Source organism: Saccopteryx leptura, chromosome 2, assembly GCF_036850995.1.
Source record: "Saccopteryx leptura isolate mSacLep1 chromosome 2, mSacLep1_pri_phased_curated, whole genome shotgun sequence".
Taxonomy (NCBI): Eukaryota; Metazoa; Chordata; class Mammalia; order Chiroptera; family Emballonuridae; genus Saccopteryx; species Saccopteryx leptura.
In genome coordinates, this window is record NC_089504.1 from 289,574,344 (window position 1) to 289,592,269 (window position 17,926).

Consider the following 17,926-nt stretch of genomic DNA (forward strand, 5'->3'; position numbering starts at 1 on the left):
AGAGGTCAGAGACACCATGTAATTTGCCCATGATCGAACAGAATGTAAGCGGTAAAGCTGGGTTCAGTCCCAACTGTGTCTGACTATAGTGTAACATGCATATTTTTAGCCTCCACAATGGCACTTCACTTGGTCAGTTTGTTTTGTTTGTTTATTTTTATTATTGTTGTTGTTACACAGTAGATTTTTCCAGGTGTTTGTTACCGAGGGATACAAGCTAGGGTGGTCTTTCCTGTATGAGATATTGTGGCATTACAACAACCTACTACTGGACATGATAATCTGGAGGAAATTAGAAAATGCTTAGGACTAAATAATAACACAAACAGTACACACCAGAACTCATGAGATATACAGTTAAAGCAACAAAATAAAGAAGGATTTAAGATTTAAAAGTTTTTATAGAAATGTGAATGGTTGAAAATGAGTAATCTGAAAAACAGCCTCAGGAGCCCACAGTAACACACAGTTCAACAACACACCCTTAGACTGACTTTCTCCCCAGTCTTATTTTATTTTTTCTAGTGCTCCTGAGTTCTCCTCCTTGGGGTCCTTTCTCTAAATAAACGTCGTATTTGTAGGCATTTGTTGCAGTAATATAATGTTATAGTAATTAAATATATAGAAATATAGAAAAATATGAAGATATATAGAAATAATTAGGATATAATATTAAAAGCAATTAAAGAAAATAAATAAAGTTATGCCATCTGGATAGTGTTGGGCAGATAAAATATATTATGCTCACTTTGTTAAAATGGCGCTGCCCATATGGAAGCCCGTAGCCCAGGTGATGGGTGTGATTATGTTAATATGTGTTGGGGGAGGGCTTTCACGCCAAAAAGTTTTAAAAGGAAGAGAGATCACGTTGTTCCAGAGAAGAGTGATTACGTTCTAGGAGGAGACCATGCTATAGGAGAGCAGAGAAAGGACGCGTGGAGGAGGCTGGGAGAAGCAGCCAAGATGGTGAAGTGCTGAAGGAGAAGCCAGTTTGTGCAGAGAGAAGGAGATGGGAAACAGAGGTGAATAAGGCTGGGGAGGTTAGAAACCTTAGATTCTAGGAAACTTGGATAAGTCAGTAGCTTTGTGAGCACTGAATGAATGGGTTTTGGAGCCCAGTGTGTGTTTTTACTTGCCTGCCAGGTGCAAGCCAGAATTAAAGGTAATGGCCCACCAGTTCTTGGCTCCATTGTTTCATTACCATCTGTCCGAATCTGATGCGAACCTGCATGGACTAGGCGGCTGTGATGGTGGCCGTGGCTACTAGCCATACAGATAGGAATTAACCTAGTGCATACAGATATGATAGGCAGACTTTGCCTTTCATGCAGGACCCAGTTAGTGTGTGTGTGAAGTTATATATAGATAAGAAGTGGCTGATGTCATAACTCTGTAGGTTAACATAAACAAGAAGCTTCTCAAGGAACACCTTAAAAGTAGCTTGATGTGACATTTCAGTAGATTAACATAAAAAGGGCTCCCTGAGAGAAACTCTCAAAAAGGTGGTTTGAGGTGATAATCCTGTAGATTGACACCTGTTAGAAAGCATTGGCCAGAAAAGGTACTAAAGCTAGGGGGCCTTCCTGCTGCGGTAGTTGCCCAGACTCCAATGTTGAACATGGACTGTCTCCATGCTGCTCTGACCAAGGACAGCCAAGAGGAGCACACCAGCAGAGCCCCCTTAAGCTGTACCCAGGCACACCAAAAGAATTTGTGAGTAATAAACTGCCTGTGTGATTCTTGCAACTAACATGTGTGTCGGTCGTGTCTTTCCTCCAGTGGCAGTTGGTCTCGGTACTGATAAGTAGAGAATCCTCATAGCCTCCTTCAGAGTTGTCTACAAGAGGCTGCCAGCCCTGCTGTTAAGCAGGAGTGTAACACTGTGCAGAGAAGTCGAATAAGGGATGCCTGATCACTGGGACAGCATTCTCTTCTCTCAAACTATGCTTCTTTGGGAGAACTGAACGAAGATATCTCCACAAAATATTTGAAAAATTCTGCACTGCTCTTTATACTTTTAAGTTGAAATGTTAATTTTTTACTATACATTTAAATAGTTACAAAGAATATAATTTCTATATTGTATATATCATATATTAGCATTTTAATAAAATTATTCTTTATTATTTTGTGGGAATTTTAAACAAATAAACAAGGGGACAGCATAGTAGAATAAATCCCACATATGTCAGCCAGCTTTAATAATTATCAAATTATTGTCAATTTTGTTACATTTTATCTCCACTCATTGGTCTCCTCCAGTATCTTTCTGTTTTGTTTTGTTTTTTTTTGTTAAGCAAATTCCAGACTCATGTCATTTGATCTGTAGGTATCTTTAAATTAAGGATTCTTTCCCAGTAGTTAGGCTAAATATTTTCACACCTTAAAAATAGGCCAAAATCTTTATATTATGAAATATCTGTTTAGTGGTCACATTTCTTGTTCTTTTAAAAAGTCTTTCACTTTCTAATAATTCAGTTAAATTGAGGTTCAAAATAAGGTAGGTACAATTGTTACTAGTTAATATAGCTATTCAAGTATGTAAATCTGTAGATTTTCTGTCAATTTTTGTCTTCTTGGATTTTTTTTTTTAATTAAAGAAACCATGCTTTGTCACATAGAGCTTTTCACAGTGTGGATTTTGCTGACTGTGTCCTCATTGTGTCATTCAACAGCACTTAGACGTTGGTATGGTTTTGTCTCTGTTTGCATTGTGATATTTCTTCAGATGACTGCCCTTGGGCAACTGAATCGTCTCTGTCCTCAAGGGCAGAGAACCTGGGTGTTACTTCACTCTGGAGTGGTCCTCAGCCCAGGACATACAGGCAGGGGAGTAGACACCCTAGGTCTCCTGCCCTGTGCCAATTCTCTTGCCAGATCAGGTTGAAGCTGTCCTCCACACATCCTTGCCAAAACCACACACCTGCAGGTTTGTTTGTTGTTTTTCTTCACAGTGTACCCTGGTAACACTGCCTTAATAAACTACTTGCAAACAAAGCCTAGCCTCAGGGGCTGTTGCTGGGGAATCTAAACAACTACAATAAGTACCACCTATCTTTCATTTTTTTTTTTTTGTATTTTTCCAAAGTTAGAAGCAGGAAGGTAGTCAGACAGACTCCCGCATGCACCTGGTTGGGCGATGCTTTGCCCATCTGTGGTGTCGCTCTGTTGCAGCCTGAGCCACTCCAGTGCCTGAGGTGGAGGCCATGGAGCTGTCCTCAGTGCCAGGGCCAACTTTGCTTCAGTGGAGCCTTGGCTGCAGGAGGGGAAGAGAGAGATAGAGAGGAAGGAGAGGGGGAAGAGTGGAGAAGCATATGGGTGCTTCTCTTGTGTGCCCTGGCCAGGAATAAAACCTGGGACTTCCACATGCTGGGATGACACTCTACTACTGAGCAAACTGGCCAGGGACAGTACCAGCTGTCTTTCTAAGAAGCTGATTCCTGTGGTGGAATTTTGGAGTTGTCTTAGTGACCAGAAGAAGACAAGAACCTCTTCACTGGTGGTAAGTGGAGTGTGAAGAGCCCTTGGCATGTTGTAGTGCTGTCATCAATACCTTCTATGGTGAACTGAAGCACAACACAGTGAAAGATGTTGCACTGGATTGAGCAGTATCTTTGACATTTGAAATATACAGAGAAAATGGTAACCATAATTGTAGTAAGGTACCAAAAAGCTGCAAAATTAATATTGATATTCTAGGAGGAAAGATCAGGCTTTCCTTTCCTATATTCCTGTGGGGGGGGGGAGAAGAATGTAAAAGTTTCTGGCTTGCAAGGACAATGGGTCATTTAGTTTTAAAACTAAAATAAAGGTTAACTGAGAAACTTCTTCTCTTTCAATGGGAGACATAATTTACATACCACCCTACATTGATTGAAGTACCTCCCCTTTCCTGGAATCTTGAGAGTAACATACCTCTAGGCAAAGGAGGGAAGATGAACCCTGAAAGATTGTAAACATCTTTGATTGTGTTATCTTGAAAGTCTTAATGTTTTTGTGTATCCCCTAAATAAATATTTAAGCTTGTGCCATGACATCATGATCTCCTCATCCTGTGTGTTATCAAGGGTTTATAACCAGGATTGAGATGTATTTGGCACACATGATTTGGGTCTGCAAATGCCCCGTGTTAGCCATATGCAGCTGGCATATTTAATAAATCTCCTCCTTTAATAAAACCCTTTAAAACTCATCTGGATTTGGTGTCTCTATGTAAACTTGCAGAAGGGAGGTACAGTATTTTCAACATCTGAGGTAGGGTACTTTACAACATAATGACAGTGGAATTGGTTGCTTGTTGCTGAGTGTTTTTGATATTTTAAAGAGAAAAAAATAAAAAGCTCAGATCATCCATTTCTTATTTTAAGACATGATATGAAAGTCAGAGGCCTCTATTGTACAGTTTACAGAGCCCCTTATATTCTGCAGAGGGAAGATGGTGATAAACAGCAGGCTTGGGACCTAATTATAACCTTCATAAAAACTAACTTTGCAGCATCTATGTCTTCCTCATACCAAGGGCAGGCCCTGATAATGAAGAAATGGAACCTCAAGGCTTGGGATTAAAGCATTCATGAATGTGTGTGATAACCCTGAACTGTAGAATCCTCTGAATTTCCTCAGCCTGCAGAAGGGAGGCACTCTTCTTGAATGGAAATATCAGCTCACATGTTCCCATGGGCTGAAGACTATGAAGAAGCTTCAATTGAAGCAGATGCCTTGTAAGACAATGCTTGTCTAACTGAAGATCTGTCTCTGATATGTTCTCCTGGCCATTGGTCAAGCCTCAGCAGAGACAACTGGGTTAGTGCTGGTCTTTCAAAGGGAGGAAAGAGCTATCCACTGAAGGTTCTACAGGTATGTGGACCAGCACATGGGAGAGCTTAGCTGGGACAGGATACTGAAGATGGTAGACCATGAGGAGTGAGGTATGAGACTGATAAGTGGCGTGTTTATTGATATGGGCAATACTTATTATCAGTTCTCTAGAATCAGTCCTAATATGCTGCTGACTTGCCTTTGGGATTTGGAAAAGGTTGTGACCCACATTAAATGAAGTGGAGATGTCAGAACCACCTTAGCAGACTATTAAGAAAAAAATCAAGTTTGAGAGGTGAATTTGCTAGACTGAATCTATCATATAAATGCTACACCCATCAACTGAATCTTGTTTTCAGAGGGCCTAGAAGGCACTCCTTTCACTAAAGTTATAATGAGTGTACTGGTGAAGGGGCATCAGCATCATTGATAAGCCAAATAGTAGCTGTCCCTTGTAGCCTGGGCTGAGAAAGGACATATTTATTGACCTGGGCTCCATAGTGCAATGAGGGTGATAAGATTAGATGTAGCAGAGGATAGGCAGCATGAGCTAGCCATCAGAGGCAAGGTAGCTCAACATTTTCAAATTAATTGGTATAGTCCAGCATATCAAGTAGCTAAAGAAAAAAAATCTTATGTTCATATACATTGATGCATAAAAAACATTTGAAAAAATCCAACACCCATTCATTATAAAAGTGTTCAGCAAACTAGAAATAGACAAGAAATTTCTCATCTGGATTAAGAATATCTACAAAAAAACAACAACCCTTACAACCAAGATTATACCTAATGGTGAGAAACTGGAACCGGTACCCCGAGATCAAGAACAAAGCCATCATATGCCCTCTCAGTACTCCTATTCAGTATCTTAATGGAAACCAGAATAAAAAGAAAATAAATGCTTTACCTTCAGTGACAGGGAGCTTAACTCCACACTTTTTAATTGTGGACTTTTTATAGTTACTCTGTTCCAAATAATACAGTGTAGTAAGTTGAATGTTACAGGAAAGGTAAGGAGAGTAACTTCACAGTGAATAAACATGACATACGCTACCTCAGCCAGGTGATCAAGGTGATAAATCATGTCAGTAGTATGTACTCTTCTATGTTTTGAAATGGTACTTTACCTTGGTAGTCTTCCTCCTAAAACTCAATAACTACAGTCTAATCATAAGAAAAACATAGACAAATCAAATTGAGAAATAGTCTAAAAAATTCTGACCAGGACCTTTCAGAACTGTCAAAGTCATCAAAAACAAGAAAAGTCTGAGTAACTATCAGAGTCAAGAGGAGCCTAGGAAGACAAGACAAATAAGGTATCAGTGGTTTTTAATTAACATAATAAATGTACCATATTAATATAAAATGTTAATAAGGGAAACTGGGTATGGAGTGTATGAGAATTTTCTGTACTATCTTGATTTTTCTGTAAATCAAAAACTTTTAAAATATAAGGTCTATTAAAAAATCAAAACTGGAGGGAGGCGGTCACTGAGGTGGTGTGAAGCTCACACCACCGAACTGGATTATAAACTAATTTATGAACAATCAGTGTGAAAAACCAAATCTGGACTACAAGAAGAGCTTTCAAAAATCAAGGAGCAAAGAAGAAGCCACAACAAACCTGGTAGGGAACACCTGAATCTCCCCTGCTTACAGAAACAGAGGGAGGGTGAGGCTGGGCTCTCACTCCAAGGAAAAGAGCATTAAATACTGCTCACAGCCACTTACCTGGCAACCAGGGAATGAGCTGAGTTGAAAGGGGCCGCTTATCTTCCAAAAAGAAAGCAGAGAGAGAGAGATGGATGGTGAGGGGGAGAGGAATATAGGTGATGACATAAAAAGCTGACTCACTCAGTGCTGGAGGTGGCCATAACTGGGGGAGGGGCTGATCCTTCCACAAAGCAAAATACAAAAGTACTTCCAGGTCACAGAGATACAGACATCTCTCTAGCTCCAATCAGCGCAACAAGACACAGCTGAAAACAAGAAGTGAGGAGGAGGGGCAGTAACTCAGGTCTCCATAGAGATCTGAGATACACCTCCCCCTAATGAAGCTGAGAAAGCAACCCGCCCCCAGAGAGATTAACTGGCAGAAGAGGACTTCAGAGCCTCAGGTCACACCCACCGCATTCCTGGATACAGTTTCAAATAAGCCCCCTGCTGAGATCAGCAAACAAGACAATCACCTGTTAAGAAAACAAACAAATCAAGACTTCAAAGTGGCCCAAATCCTAAAGTGGATTACAAATAATAGCTGATGCCAATCCAAGAAGACCTAGAAACAACACGAGTAAAAACTGGAGGAAGACAACACCAAGCCTAGACTCAACCAGCACTACAAAGAAAACACCCAGAAACAATGAGAAGACAAAGAAGTGCAATCCAAATGAAACCACAAGAGAGACCTTCAGGAGATGAATTGAGTGATATGGAAATAATCAAACTTCCGGATGCGGAGTTTAAAATAATGATTGTAATAATGCTTAGAGATCTTAGAACAACAATGGATGATCATCACAAACACCTAAATAAAGAAATAGCAAGTATAAAAAAGGATATTGAAATATTAAAAAAGAATCAGTCGGAGATGACAGATACAATATCAGAAATGAAGACCACAATGGAAGGAATTAAAAACCGGATGGATAGAGCTCAGGATCGAATCAGCGAGTTGGAGGACAACTGGAATGAAGGCATGAAAGCAGAGAAGAAAAAAGAAAAGAGACTCAAAAAGTCTGAGGAAACTCTTAGAGAGCTCTGTGACAACATAAAGAGAAATAACATCTGCATCATAGGGGTTCCTGAAGAAGAAGAGAAAGAACAAGGGATAGAGACTTTGTTTAATTATATCATAGCTGAAAACTTCCCTAAATTAATGCAGAAGAAACTCTCACTAATTCAAGAAGCACAGAGAACTCCACTTAAAAGAAACCCAAAGAAACCTACACCAAGACACATCATAATTAAAATACCAAAGCTAAGTGACAAAGAGAAAATATTAAAAGCTGTGAGAGAGAAAAAGGTTATCACCTACAAAGGAGCCCCCATAAGGATGACATCAGACTTCTCAACAGAAACACTTGAAGCCAGAAGGGAATGGCAGGAAATATTCAAAGTAATGCAGAACAAGAACCTACAACCAAGACTACTTTATCCAGCGAGGCTATCATTTAAAATCGAAGGAGAAATAAAAAGTTTCCCAGACAAAAAAAAAAAAAAAAAAAACTCAAGGAATTCATTACAACGAAACCAATGCTGCAGGAAATGTTAAGGGGCATGGTGTAAACAGATCAAAGTGGGAAAAGAATATAGCAAAAGAGGAATACAGCTTTAAAGAATAAAATGGCAATAAGCAACTACATATCAATAATAACCTTAAATGTAAATGGATGAAATGATCCGATCAAAAGACATAGGGTAGCTGCATGGATAAGAAAACAGGACCTGTACATATGCTGTCTACAAGAGACACACCTTAAAACAAAAGATGCACATAGGTTGAAGGTAAAAGGATGGAAAAAAAACATTTCATGCAAATGGAAATGAAAAAAAAGCTGGGGTAGCAAAACTTATATCAGACAAAATGGACTTTAAAACAAAGAATATAGTAAGAGATAAAGAAGGCCACTACATATAAATAAAGGGAGCAATCCAACAGGAAGAGATAACCATTATAAATATCTACGCACCAAATATAGGAGCACCTAAATATATAAAGCAGACTTTGATGGATATAAAGAGCGAGATCAACACCAACACTATAATAATAGGGGATTTTAATTCCCCACTAACATCACTAGATAGAACCTCAAGAAAGAAAATTAACAAAGAAACAGCAGACTTAAAGGACACACTAGATCAACTCGATTTAATAGATATCTACAGAACCTTTCACCCTAAAGCAGCAGAATATACATTCTTTTCAAGTGCTCCTGGTACATTCTCTAGGATAGACCACATGTTAGGGCACAAAAGTGGTCTCAATAAATTTAAGAAGATTAAAATAATATCAAACACTTTCTCTGATCACATTGGCATGAAACTAGAAATCAACCACAACAGAAAAGCTCAAACACATGGAAACTAAATAGCAGGTTGTTCAATAATGAATGGATTAAGAATGAGATCAAAGAAGAAATAAAAAAAATTCCTAGAAATGAATGATAATGAGCATACAACAACTCAAAATTTATGGGACACAGCAACAGCAGTACTGAGAGGGAAGTTCATAGCACTACAGGCACACTTTAAGAAGCTAGAGAAAGCTCAAATAAACAACTTAACCCTGCATCTAAAAGAACTAGAAAAAGAACAGCAAGTAAAGCCTAAATGTAGTAGAAGGAAGGAAATAATAAAGATCAGAGGAGAAATAAATGACATAGAGACTAAAGAAACAATACAGAGGATCAATGAAACTAGGAGCTGTTTTTTTGAAAAGGTAAAGAAGATTGATGAACCTTTAACTAGACTCACCAGGAAAAGGAGAGAGAGGACTCAAATAAATAAAATTAGAAATGAGAGGGGAGAAATAACAACACACTCAACAGAAATACAAAGGATTGTAAAAAAAATACTATGAAAAACTGTATGCCAAAAACCTAGACAACCTAGATGAAATGGACAAATTCCTTGAAACATACAATCTTCCAAAAATCAATCTGGAAGAATCAGAAAACCTAAACAGACCGATTACAACAAATGAGATCGAAACAGTTCTCAAAAAACTCCCAACAAAGAAAAGTCCTGGGCCAGATAGCTTCACAAGTGAATTCTACCAAATATTCAAAGAAGAACTAACTCTTATCCTTCTCAAGCTATTACAAAAAATTCAAGAGGAAGGAAGACTTCCAAGCTCCTTTTATGAGGTGAGCATAATTGTAATTCCAAAACCAGGCAAAGACAACACAAAGAAAGAAAATTATAGGCCAATATCCCTGATGAATATAGATGCTAAAATCCTCAACAAGATATTAGCAAACCGGATCCAACAATATATGGAAAAAATCATACACCACGATCAAGTGGGATTTATTCTGGGGAAGCAAGGATGGTACAATATTCGCAAATCTATCAATGTTATTCATCACATAAACAAAAGGAAGGAGAAAAACCACATGATAATTTCAATAGATGCAGAAAAAACATTTGATAAAATCCAGCACCCATTCATGATCAAAACTCTCAGCAAAGTGGGAATACAGGGAACATACCTCAACATGATAAAAGCCATCTATGACAAACCCACAGCCAACATCATACTCAACAGGCAAAAATTAAAAGCAATACCCTTAAGATCAGGAACAAGGCAGGGGTGCCCCCTTTCATCACTCTTATTCAACATAGTCCTGGAAGTCCTAAGCACAGCAATCAGACAAGAAGAAGAAATAAAAGGCATTCAAGTCGGAAAAGAAGAAGTAAAACTATCATTATTTGCAGATGATATGATATTGTATATAGAAAATCCTAAAGTCTCAGTCAAAAAACTACTGGACCTGATAAATGTATTCAGCAAGGTGGCAGGATATAAAATTAATACTCAGAAATAAGAGGCATTTTTATACACCAACAATGAACAGTCAGAAAGAGAAATTAAGGAAACAATCCCTTTCACTATTACAACCAAAAAAATAAAGTACCTAGGAGTAAATTTAACCAAGGATACTAAAGATTTGTACTTGGAAAATTATAAAACATTGATAAAAGAAATCAAGGAAGATACAGACAAGTGGAAGCATATACCATGCTCATGCTTAGGAAGAATAAACATCATTAAAATGTCTATATTACCCAAAGTAATTTATAAATTCAATGCAATACCAATTAAAATACCAATGACATACTTTAAAGATATAGATCACATATTCCAAAAATTTATATGGAACCAAAAGAGAACACGAATAACCTCAGCAATCTTAAAAAAGAAGAAGAAAGGGGGAGGTATCACACTTTCTGATATCAAGCTATACTACATGGCCATTGTACTCAAAACAGCCTGATACTGGCATAAGAACAGTCACATAGATCAATGCAACAGAACGGAGAACCCAGAAATAAACCCACAGCTCTATGGGCAACTGATATTTGACAAAGGAGGTAAGAAAATACAATGGAGTAAAGACAGCCTCTTCAACAAATGGTGTTGGGAAAATTGGACAGCTACCTGCAAAAAAATGAAACTAGACCACTAACTTACACTATTCACAAAAATAAACTCAAAATGGATAAAAGACTTAAATGTAAGGCGTGAAACTATAAGCATCTTAGAAGAAAACATAGGCAGTAAGCTCTCCGACATCTCTCGCAGCGATATATTTGCTGATTTATCTCCATGGGCAAGGGAAATAAAAGACAGGATAAACAAATGGGACTATATCAAACTAAAAAGCTTTTGCACAGCCAAAAACAATAAGAACAGAATAAAAAGACAAACTACACAATGGGAGAACATATTTGACAGTACGTCTGTATAGGAGTTAATAACCAAAATTTATAAAGAACTTGTAAATCTCAACACCAGGAAGACAAACAATCCAATAAAAAAATGGGCAAAAGAAATGAATAGACACTTCTCCAAAGAGGACATACAGATGGCCAATAGGCATATGACAAAATGCTCAACATCACTAATCATTAGAGAAATGCAGATCAAAACCACAATGAGATATCACTTCACACCTGTCAGAATGGCGCTCATCAACAAAACAACACAGAATAAGTGCTGGCGAGGATGTGGAGAATAGGGAACCCTCTTACACTGCTGGTGGGAATGCAGACTGGTGCAGCCTCTGTGGAAAACGGTATGGAGATTCCTCAAAAAATTGAAAATTAAACTGCCTTTTGACCCAGCCATCCCACTTTTAGGAATATACCCCAGGACACCATAGAACGGTTCCAGAAGGAGAAATGCACCCCCATGTTTATAGCAGCATTGTTCACAATAGCGAAGATCTGGAAACAGCCCAAGTGTCCGTCAGAGGACGAGTGGATTAAAAAGCTTTGGTACATATATACTATGGAATACTACTCAGCCATAAGAAATGATGACATTGGATCATTTACAATAACATAGATGGACCTTGATAACATTATACGGAATGAAATAAGTAAATCAGAAAAAACTAAGAACTATATGAACCCATACATAGATGGGACATAAAAATGAGACTCAGAGACATGGACAAGAATGTGATGGTAACAGGGAGTGGGTGGAGGGTTGGGGAGGGGGCGAGGAAGAGAGGGAGGGAGTTGGGTGAGGGGAGAGGCACAAAGCAAACCGGACAGAAGGTGACGGAGGATGATTTGACTTTGAGTGAGGGGTATGCAGCATAATCAAAGGTCAAAATAATCTGGAGATGTTTCCTCGGAACATATTTACCCTGATTTATCAATGTCACTGCATTAAAATTAATAAAAAAATAAAATAAAAGACTTAGGCAAATTAAAAACAAAAAAAATCAAAGCCTAAGAATTCAAAATAATTTTTTTTATATATTCTGGGTGTTTCTAGTTACTTCTTCCTTTGCCCCAATCTCCCTCCCTCCTCACCCAATTCTACCCAGCCTCCTGTTCTGTTAGGAGGACTTGAGCCAACAGAGGCTCAAGGATGAGTTCTCATCCTCTAAGTCATGAGAGGCACTGACAAGTGCTCACCCAAGAAGTGATGTGGTCAGATTGGAATTAAGTGAAACACTCTGTCCTCTATGTGATGGGTAGATTGTGGGGTATATTGACAGGGGGTAAAGAAAACCAGCTACAAGGCATTGCAATAGTTCTGGTAAAAAATCATCTCAGTCCAAGCTTCGGAGGTGTGTGTAGTGATAGCAAGAACTTGATCATTGGTCGGGGTTAGGGAAGAAGAGGAGTGAGGAATGATGACAGTATCTCCAGTTTAGGTGAATGCACAGATGGTAGTATCGTTCCCCAAAGAGAGACTACCTACGGAGGTAAGAGAATAAGTGCTGCTGGAGTTGAGTGGGAGGAGGAATGCTAAATGCCATTCAGACCCATTTTGTTTGGGTGCCTATGGAAGTCTCAATAAATATGTCCCTGACATATCTCCATGCTTATGGTAAAATAACTTTGGGTAACTTGAGACAAAACTGCCTGAGATGATGCAGTTAAATAGCTAAAGGCTGGTTATCCAGGAAAGAGGGAGTGCCACATCCTGAAGAAGTGAATGATGACAGCTGAATCTACAGAAATGCCAGAGAGGGTAACTGCTACAGTGACCTTAGATTTACATTTTTCTAGCCAATTCCAGCAATTTGGCTTTCTATGACTTAAGCCTGCCCAACTTTTATTTCCTTTAGTGAATTGTCACACTCCCCATCAGAGACCAGTCCTGGGAGTCACTCCTCTTCCCACCTTGCCCAATTCTGCTTCTAATGCTTTTCTAAAATCTTTCTTAACCAAGTAGGCAGTCCATAGACTCTTGGGAAACATGAGGACATTCTACAAAGAGAAAACCCAGGAAGGGACCAAACCCAGAGGGAGCTTCCACTCCCCACCCGTCCCCTTGACCATGGGCTAAGACTGGGTTCTGTGTGTGTAAGGCAGTGCCGGGCTGAGAGGACTAGATCCTCTTCCTCCAGCCAAAATAACTTATTCCCCCTTCATGACTAGCAAGTGTTGCTTTTAGGTGCATGATGAAGTTGTTTTTCTTTTGGTTTGGTGTTGGTTTGATTTTGTTTTTAGAAGCTATTGAAAGTATTGGATGGTTTGAGGAGCAGACTTAAAGAGGGGTCAAGATGTTTATCCTCCTTTGGGAGTTGGCCAAGACAGTCAGTTGCAACCATTGACCTACACATGGGTTTTTATACAGTGAGATACAGGAACAAAAGCCAAAAAGAACACAAGATTCCAGGACTTCCAGGATTTATTCTGTATCATTGTACACACTCACAGATTCAGCTCTAATACTGGGGATGAAGTCACAATTACTGTAGTAACTGTCCTCAGACAGAGGCTCTGGCCACCTGAGGTTGAGACTGGGTGGGATTGAAGTCATTATGAATGGGTGCTGGGCTATAACTTCCCCCTCCTCCCCCACTCTATCACAGAGACATGCAGAAGGCCAAGGTCAGGCAGGTTTACAGTGAGGTGGGCTATCCACACTGGGAGGTCTGAGGTAAGTAAGGGCACTGGCTCAGCTCTCTCTCCACTTGTGTGGAATGGTCTGAGGGCCTCTGGGATACCGGGGGTGGTTACTTATGTTTGGGAGGCCACTGCACCTCTTGAATCTTCTGCTGCTCATCTGCAGCGGGCAAGACTTCTCCCTTCAGGGGCTGGATTGTGTGGGTCTCTTGGACTTGTCCAGGAGCGGGGACAAATGTAGGTTTCTCCAGATGATTCTCCTGCTGTTCTGCTGGCTCCAGCTGCTTCTCCTGCTGCCCCATGTGCTCCGGCAGCTGTTCTTTCTTTTTCAGTTGCTCTTCTCTCTTTGCTAGCTCTTGATCTAATTGCTGGTCTAGTAGCTTCTTCTCCTGTTCCAGCTGTTCCTTTAGCTCTTGCTCCTTTTGTGCTTTATCCTCCTCTAGCTGCTGCTTTAAGTCTTCTGCTTCCTGATTCTCATGCTGCTCCTGTGGCTGCTGCTGCAGTTCCTGCTCCTGTTGCTCCTGCTGCTTCTGCTGTTCCAGATGCTGTTCCTGCTCCTGTGACTCTTGTTGCTGCTGCTGCTGTTCCAGATGCTGTTGCTCCTGCTGCAGCTTCTCAGGCTGTAGCTCACAGTCTTGCTCAGGCACCTGCTTCACAGGAGTTGTGTGTTTCTCCCTGTGTTCCAAGGGGATCTCCTTTGGCAGCTCAGAGGATACCTCCTGGCATGGGACAGGCAGTGGAGTCGGCTGCTTCACTTGCTCCGGCTGGGTATCCGTGGGAGGAGAAACTGGCTTAAGGGGCTCCTGACTGAGGAAAGGAGGCAGGGTCACTGGCAGAAGTTGTTGCTGGGACATCTTAGAAGCTGCTTTAGGTCAATCTGAAAGACAGGAGGGGTCACAGCAGTGGCTGAAGAGAGGAAGTAGATGAATTCCACAGAAATCAGTGCCCAGTTTCTTAGGACCCCTCTCTCCCTGGAGCCAAGCACTCTCCCACCACCTCCAGCTGTCTGTCATTCTCCAGAGGCCACAGAGAGTGGGGGTAGTAACAGCGAGAGGTGGAGGTAGGCCCTCTTCGGAGCCTCCGTCTTCCTAAGGGAGGTCTGCCCCCAGAGCTGCTCTACAAAGGTGGGCTGGGTGTCCCTGCACCTCCTGCCCACAACTCATCATTGTCTCTCTTCATTTCTGACTTTCATCAAAAAAGGAGGAGAGGAGAGTTTGGAGATTACAACAGAAAGAGGTAAGTTCCTAAGAAAGAAGTTTCCTGGAGGAATCCGGAGTCCTGGAAAGCAATAGCATGTTGGAGAGGACATGAGAGGTCATAGCATGAGCCCTGGATTGGAGTCACAGGACACAGTGTTGGTTAAATCTTCCACTGAAATTCTGTATGCTGCTGCTGGGCAAGAAACTTAGCCCCTCTGTGCCTCAGCTATCTCCTCTTTAACATGAGCCAGCCTATTGGCCTGTTCAAATGCAAAGCTACCTTCTCTCAGGACCTCTGAGCTTTAGCTGCAGCCCAGGGCTCAGGTAAAGGTGCTGGGGGGCTGAGAGGGGCTGCAAGGTTGCTGAGAGCAGAACTGGCTCTTTCAAGTCTCCATTTTTAAGTTGGATTTTCCTGCTCATTCTATGCTTGGGTTTCTACAAATAAAAAGTTTTCTCTGGCTCTGGCTGATTGGCTTAGTGGTAGAGCATCAGCCCAGTGTGTGGATGTTTCAGGTTCGACTCCTAGTCAGGGCACACAGGAGAAGCGACCATCTGCTTCTCCATCCTTCCCCCTCCCCCTTCTCTCTCTCTCTCTCTCTCTCTCTCTCTCCCTTTTCCACAGCCATGGTTCAATTGATTTGAAAGCATCAGCCCTGGGTGCTGAGGATGGTTTCATGGAGCCTCTGCCTCAGGTGCTAAAAATAGCTCAGTAGCTAGCATGGCCTCAGCCCCAGACAGGGGTTGCTGGGTAGATCCTACATGGGGTGCATGAGGGAGTCTGTTTCTTTATCTCCCTTCCTCTCACTTGGAAAAGAAGAAAAAAAGGTTTTCCCCATTCTGAAGCTTTCTCTTTTGCCACAGAACTAAGAGTTACAAGAATTTTTCTGAAGTCCCTATACCTATAAAGAAGGAAAAATCACAGTCAATATAAAACAATTTTAGGAAAGAATTTGGCCATATTCCCCTTGCATTCCCATCTTATTCCTACCTCCCCTCACTCTCACTCTCACTCTCACACACACAAACACAAACACAAAGTCCAAAATATGGTCCCAAGAAAAGATAGGACAGGAGGAGACTGTCATCTGTTCTATTTCCATGCTATGGCACCTACCCCTCATCACAGTGGCCTGAGTCCTTTTGGAAAAACAGATAATTCAGCTGAACCCAGTCTATGAGTGATACCTGCACCCACATTGGCTAGCCACTCCAACCACATTTCTGGCCTGCAGGAGGCCCTGGGTCCCAACTCTGCTTCTGCTGCCTAACACTTACCAAGCTCACGGTAGGGATGGCTGGAGAGGCTTCTCGTGGAATGCTGAGCTGAGCAGGGGCCAGGCACCCTTTATACCAACCTGGCCACGTTCCCAGGTTGAAGGAGATGGACTGGTTTCACCACTGAAGTTGGTCAACTTCCTCTAGCCCTCCCTGACTCATCACAGGTACCTAAAGCACATAACCCCTCGGGGCCCCTTTTCACAGACAGGGCTCCTGCCTCGCCAGAGGGCTCTGAGTGCTCAGAAACTGCCATCTTACTTGTGATCTGGGCCCAGGGAGATGAGGAAAGCAGCTCAGGATCTGGGTCCCCTTTTCCTATTGTTTTACCACCTCAGCCAAGCATCTCTGAATCTCAATCCATTTGTAATGGGCTTATCTTAATTATTAGGCTGAGAGCTTCATTTCCAAGGGCAAGAAATGGAAGGTTATGTGTCTCTCTGGAATGTCTAGACCAGGCTGTGTGGTGTAAAGGTGGGAAGAAACACTTCTTGTGAAGAGATTGAGTTACTAGAGATTCCCTTGGCCATTAACCCCCAGCTCATCTACTTTCAGGACCTATCTATCACTCTATTCTGTGAGGCAATAAACTGTCTTGAGGGGGAGAAGACTTTAGGATCAACATGGGCAAGCAAAAGGCTGTGGAAGTCTCCTCTGTGCCAGAGGCTGCCCGGGCCTCTTGTCCAAGGCAGAAGTGCCCAAGAATAAAAACTCATAGAAACTCCAAAGCACAGGCCACTCTAGGCCAGAAAACAGGCATTAAATACACAATATACAGAATAAGGTTGCTTTTTATGATGCTAAAACAAATGCTTTCTATATATTTTTTGAAAATGGATGAAGATGTAACGATAAAACCAAATCATCCATTGCTTTCTCCAAACTATTCTCTACAAAGAGCGTACTCTGAAGTGGGTATTGCAGCTCATCCCTCCCCTGCATTGGTGATGACTCAGTGCACCTGGAATAAAATCCAAACTCACTGCCATGGTGTCAGAAACCCTCGCTGAGGGTCCTCAGTTCCCAGGTGGAGCTCAGTGCTCCCCCTTCAGGGTTTAGTGCTCCCCAGACCCCTGGCTTTTTGTGTCTCAGCCTCAGCGTGAGTGTTGGCGCTGCCAGAGAGTCTTCCCTGACTACTCCATCCACAGAGTTATCTCCTGTTTCACTTCACATCACAGTTGAAGGCTCTTTTATTTGCATTTGGTCACTTGTTTATTTCTTATCTCTCACTGGAGAATAAGCTTCATAAGGCAGAGGCTGGTTTGCCTGCTGTGTCTTCTACCACATCCCCAGAACCCATCATAACCACAACATAGAATCAGTGCTCTACAAACATTAAATGAAGGGATAAATGACCAGTGAATCTCACCACCTACAGATAACTACTAGTCAAGAATTTAATGTAATATGTGTATGTATAAACAAAAGTGAATTGTGATATACTTTTTATGATTAGTTTATAGCCTATTTATGGGCATTATTTACTTAAACTCTCTACAAACTAATCAAGGAGAGAGAGAGAGAGAGAGAACTAC

General features: G+C 41.1%; 1 protein-coding gene across 1 annotated transcript; it reads right to left on the reverse strand.

Annotated features, from left to right (window-relative positions):
• Window positions 1-13,681: 13,681 nt before the first annotated feature.
• IVL (involucrin) lies at window positions 13,682-16,529 on the reverse strand. The gene is made up of 2 exons (XM_066362476.1): window positions 16,392-16,529; window positions 13,682-14,794 (listed from the first exon to the last, which is right to left on the reverse strand). The coding sequence occupies exon 2, from the start codon at window positions 14,769-14,771 to the stop codon at window positions 14,028-14,030; it is 744 nt and encodes a 247-aa protein (XP_066218573.1). The 5' UTR covers window positions 14,772-14,794; window positions 16,392-16,529; the 3' UTR covers window positions 13,682-14,027.
• Between the last annotated feature and the right edge of the window lie 1,397 nt (window positions 16,530-17,926).